General features: G+C 50.2%; 1 protein-coding gene across 1 annotated transcript; it reads left to right on the top strand.

The window, feature by feature from the left end:
- The first annotated feature begins 3,364 nt into the window (after positions 1 to 3,364).
- TMSB4X (thymosin beta 4 X-linked) lies at positions 3,365 to 5,016 on the top strand. Its single transcript, XM_062574551.1, has 3 exons — positions 3,365 to 3,467; positions 4,183 to 4,296; positions 4,559 to 5,016. Exons 2-3 carry the CDS (start codon positions 4,197 to 4,199, stop codon positions 4,591 to 4,593), a joined length of 135 nt encoding a protein of 44 aa, XP_062430535.1. The 5' UTR covers positions 3,365 to 3,467; positions 4,183 to 4,196; the 3' UTR covers positions 4,594 to 5,016.
- The last annotated feature ends 404 nt before the right edge of the window (positions 5,017 to 5,420 follow it).

Raw genomic sequence — 5,420 nt, 5'->3', positions numbered from 1 at the left:
CCCATTGAAGTCAATTTTAGATATAGACATTTTCATTGACACCAATGGGTATCTGATTAAGCCCACATTGCATAGCTTTGGGGACGTTACCTCAGCCTCCAAGTTTCACAAATAGGGACCATATATACTTACCTGGAAAAGAAGCGTTGATCTTTTCAACACGGCTTCAAACACAGACATGCAAAATGAGATATAAGAACTATGGTTGACTACTTACTCTCTTTCCTACCACGCAAATTTCCCGGAATGCAAGAAAGAACTTGCAGCCTTGATATAATTCATGCCCTCAGCGTAGTTGCAAACTACACTGCAAGAGTCCAATTTCCTTCTAGCAAATAAGATCAGCAACGTGCGAAAAGTTCACTTGTTTAACATGCAAATGGCTAAGAGAAGGCATATCTAGAGGGCTACTACATCACTGAATACATATAGTCTGAAATGTTTTAACTAATTATGGTAACGGACTGCTGACAAAAAAAAAGAGCAATAAAAGCTGTTAAAACTCATCAATATCCAAAATAAGAATTCCTAAGCCAGCTATCCTTTACATAATGTGGCCTAGGAAGTTTACTGAGGACATTGGCTTTGCAATATCCAAGCGCACTTTGGAGTTTGTTATCTCCCAAAGTCTTTTGGCATGGGGCAGTCTTGTATGAACGAGCATCTTTCTCACATTCTCCAAATAGCAACAAGAAGAAGCAAACCTAAAAGGATATGGATATGTAATAAAAATGCCATAAAAATGGATTTACTTTTACAGAAATTAGCTTATGTCCTGCCACTGAAATGCAAAACCCTCGTTTGCTTCCATGGGACAATATTGTCTTCATACATGTAGTAAAGTGCATACAATTTTTCTGTTTAAGATGAAACTGTGACTATCAGTGTTAATTCACGAGAACAACCGTATAGGAAGGCAGAGATGAAGCAGAAGTGTAAAGTCTTTGTCTCCAGTACTGTAATCAAATCTAAACTTATCAGAGGGGCCTAATTCACAGAAATCAGCAAAACTCCACTGAAGTTCATGGTTACGTTGGTTTAAGGGAGCCATGAATCCGTCTCCAAACGAGGAGAAGCGAAAGAAGCTAGTACTGCTAATGGACAAGCTGCTTCTGACAAATCAGACCCCAGTCCTGCAAACTGTCATCGCTCTTTAATTTCAGGAGTGCAGGCACCACACTCAGGCCAGGGGAATACTGATTTGGTTAGGCACACACATAAGCGATAGCAGGAGCCAGTCAGGAAGAAAAATTCTAAAGAATACACGTATTAGATTTCTTATCACCACTGAAGAGGTCAAAAATCTTCTTTCAAAACTGAGAAGTCTGAGGTTACAGTATTATCAGGCACGAGGATGAACTGATAATTAGAGAAATTTCACAATTCATGGTCACAAGGTTCAGTGCTCGAAAGTGTCGAAGCACTAAACTTTCAAACTTGCTCATATGTTAGCAAAGTTAGTAGGTGTCCAGGACTGAAGAATCCTCTAGAATCCCTTTAATGCTGTTATTCTGAAAATCAATAAATATTCCCAAATGATACAATATGAACCTTGCCGTTTCTTTCCTAAGTGATTCCTTTGGCCTTCACAGTTCCAGTGTCACACAGTTCCTGGATCACAGGAATAATTTTAGTTCCTATCATCTCTCTCAGCAATACAGTCTGTTAATCTCAATTTTGGAGGGGCTGATAAACTAAGGGAGAAAAAATAGACTTCATACACCACAACACAAACTCTGCTTTAAGAAGACCCTGGGCTGTCTGGGAATCCTGGCTCATTGTAGGAAGTATTATAGGGAATGCCACGGAGACAAAATTTTCTCCTAAGGAATTATGGCTCTGGAAATTTTATGAAAAATGGCTGGCCAAGGGGGAAGAGCACCACCATGAAACGGAGGACGCAGCATCCCCAGGGAATTTATTGAAATGTATTTACAATTCTCCTTTGCATATGTTAATACTGTTTACGAGTCATGGCTTTTAATTCATCAACAATCATGCTCGCATCAGATGTACTGCTGCAGGGCAGGGAGCAAGGAGCAAATCACTAAATGGTTTTTATAGGGATGGTCCAGGAGCAGTAGAAATTAAGCTAATTTCCACGCACCCAATCCCGGTTTGCACAAGGCCTCTCCCACCCTCTCACATCTTGCGTCTCCCCCCGCCCCTCCGCTCCCTCCGCTCGGCTCGGCTGCTGCTAGACAAAGGCGCAGAGATTTGCCTGAGCTGTTGTCATTCTCCCACACACACACATGCACAGACACCCCCTACGTCCTCCCGTAATTTTGCATGGATAATTCAGTTTACTACCCGACACTGTAAATACAGAAATGAGTCACCCGTTCTGTTCATCCCTTCCTGCTCCCCCCCACCCCAACAATTAGATTATACTATTTTTGTGCTGGTTTGCTGTTGTTTAGGGCCTGCTGTTTGAATTGCCCCGACGAGCCGCAGAGAAAACCTCAGGCTCCGCACCGCGGGGAGCTGGCCGGCCCGGCCCGCGCCTCGCCTTGCCCAGCCACCCCAGACCACAGCAGCCAGGAGATGCCTCGCCGCCGGCCAAGGCAGCCGGGAGCCGAGGAGGGGGCAGCGGGGGGCTGCAGCTATTGTCTGCTGAACCCGCGCCGAAGCCTGGCCTGGCGCGGGGGGATTTCTTTCTTTTCCTTGGCAGCAGGGTTGCAAGGAGAGCTATGGGATTTCCTTCTTTCCTTGCAGCGGGGCTGCAGGGAGAGCGATGGGATTTCCTTCTTTCCTTGCAGCAGGGCTGCAAAGACAGCGGGGCGGTGGGGGGCAGGCTGCGGGGCTCTGCCTCCGAAGGGCTGCGCCTTTGCGTTTCCAACGCGGAAAGCGGCGTAACACCCTCGGCGAGGCGACAGCGCCCGACCGGGAGATGGGCACCGAGAGCCGGAGCGGAACGGCGGCGAGGCGAGAGCCGAGCCGGGCCGGGCCGGGCGGGCCGCGGAACGCTGCCCCGCCGGGGCGGGCAGCGAGTTGCACCCACCGGCGCCCGCGGCCCCCCGTCCCCTCCCCGCGGGGCTCGCCACCGCCCGTGGCCGCGGCCCTGCGGGGCACAAGGCGGGGGGGGGAGGAGGCGGCCGCAGCGGGCACCCCGGGGATGTGGGGACCCCAGACTCCCCCCCCCACCCGGCGGCGCGGCACCCCTGAAACGCCCCGGCGGCGCCCCCCACCCCGGCAGCAAGGCTGGCGTAGTGCGTGTGTGAAGGGAGAGAGGGCTGGGCGGCAGACGGGAGGGGAAGGAAGAAAAAAAAAAAGAGAAAAAAAAAAAAAAGAAAAAAAAAGAAAAGGCGGAAAGCGGCAAAATGGTTAGCGGATGACATCACCGCGATTTGCATAGGCGCGGGGATAAAACCGCCCCGCCAGCGAGCGCCCTTTATACTCGCGTGCGGAGCGGAGCGGCGAGCACCGGAGCGGCTGCGGGGCTGAGCATCACCGGCCAGGCGACACCGGTGGGTCCCCGCCGCCCCCCGCCCCCTATCCCGCCGGGCGCGGAGAGCCCCGTCCCTCCCCGTCCACCCCCCACCCCCTCCCGCCGCCGCCGGGACCCCCGGGGCCGCGCCGGGCCGGCGGCGGCGGCGCTGCCCTCGCCGGGCTGCGGGAGGAGCGGGGCCGGGCAGGGGGCTATTGTCTCGGCGGGGGGGGGGGGGGGGGGGGGTATTGTCTCGGAGGGGCTATTGTCTCGGGGCCGCGGCGCTGCGAGGCGGTGGCGTGCGCGTCGGGAGCGGCGAGCGGGCTTTGTCGCGGTCCGGGCGTTGTACTTTTGCATTTTTATTTATTTCAAAAAAATCTCTTTTTTCGCGATGAGTTAAAAACTGGGTCAACGCTAGGCGCTTGCCCCCTGTTTTACCCTGCGGAGCAGCATGCAAAATACTGGGAGTTGCCGGCGGCGAGCAGCGGCGGCTCTGATGCTGGATTAAACTTTCATTTTTCTTTTTCTTTTTTTAATCTCCTTTCCTTAAATGCTGTGCCGGGGATAAAGCTGTTTAATTTCGGCGTGCGCTGAGTTTCTGGCTGCCGAGGCGGGGAGCCGCGGGCGCGGCCCCGCCGGGGCGGGGAAGGGACGGGAGGAGGAGGAGTGTGTGTGGGGCGGGGGTGGTGGTGGTGGTGGGAGGGGGGACCGGGAGCGCTCGCCGGGAGTAACGGGCTCTTCCCTTGTGTGCGCAGAGTCACCTGCCAACATGTCCGACAAACCAGACATGGCCGAAATTGAGAAATTTGACAAGTCGAAATTGAAGAAGACAGAGACGCAAGAGAAAAACCCGCTGCCTTCAAAAGAAAGTGAGCGCGGGCGCGCGGGGAGGGGCGGCGCGGCGCGGCGCGCGGACAAAGGGGGAGCCGCCCGCGGGCTCGCGCGCCCGGAGCCCCCCCGCGTCCCTAAAACCCGCGGAATCCGCGCGAACCAGTTTTTACTTTTTTTTTTTTTTAAAAAAATCATATATTTAAATTTTGCGGATTTTTTTTTTTAACAAATGTCGTGCAAATGCATTTCAGGTTCCTGATCTTCATTTTTTTCTTCTTTTGTCTTTTCCTTCCCTTTTAGCAATCGAACAGGAGAAGCAAGCGGGTGAATCGTAATGAAATCTGCCCTTCCAAATTATGCACTGTACATTCCACAAGCATTGCCTTCTTATTTTACTTCTTTTAGCTGTTTAACTTTGTAAGATGCAAAGAGGTTGGATAAAGTTTAAAATGACTGTACTGCCCCTTTCACATCAAAAGAATAGAGAGAACTACTGACACTGAATGAAGGCGCTGCCTTTCCCTCTGCCTGTCTGGCTTTGGTCCTGGTGGCATGAAAGAGCTTGCATGTTGATGAAAGAAGAACTTGGGTGGGACTACAGTAAACTATAGTAACACACGAATAAATGCAAAGCTGTACCAAGGTCCTGCGAGCTGTAAAATGCAGTTAATCGAGTGCCATTTTTTTTTTGTTCAAATGATTTTAATTATTGGAATGCACAATTTTTTTAATATGCAAATAAAATGTTTTAAAACCTGGATGGTATTTATGTCCTCTGTTTGGAGAACTGTATCAAAGGATATGAAGCATAAGTGCCGGTACTGAGGCATGGGATACTAGAAAACCTTTGGACATGATTTGGACCTCAATCGTCAATTATCAGTTTTTTGATACGTGCTCTGACCAATAGAATAATATACATTTGCATACCTCGAAGCTAGTTTGTAGACTTTCAGTAAAAATTGCATTGCTTATAATTTGTTGCCATGTGAGTATTTATTTCACTTTAAATATTTATTCATTGATACTTAATGTAGAAACTTACAGCGGCAAACATCTGGCTAAGTTTGTTTCTTTGCCACACCCATTGCATAGCTCTTAGTAAGAACCCTACTGTACTGTCGCTCAGACTGAGCCTCTGCTGTATAAATCTATAGTTCCT

The sequence above is a fragment of the Rhea pennata genome, chromosome 1 (assembly GCF_028389875.1).
Source record: "Rhea pennata isolate bPtePen1 chromosome 1, bPtePen1.pri, whole genome shotgun sequence".
In the NCBI taxonomy this organism is placed as follows: Eukaryota; Metazoa; Chordata; class Aves; order Rheiformes; family Rheidae; genus Rhea; species Rhea pennata.
Note: the sequence above shows the minus strand (reverse complement) of the source record. Positions and strands in the feature narration are given on the sequence as shown.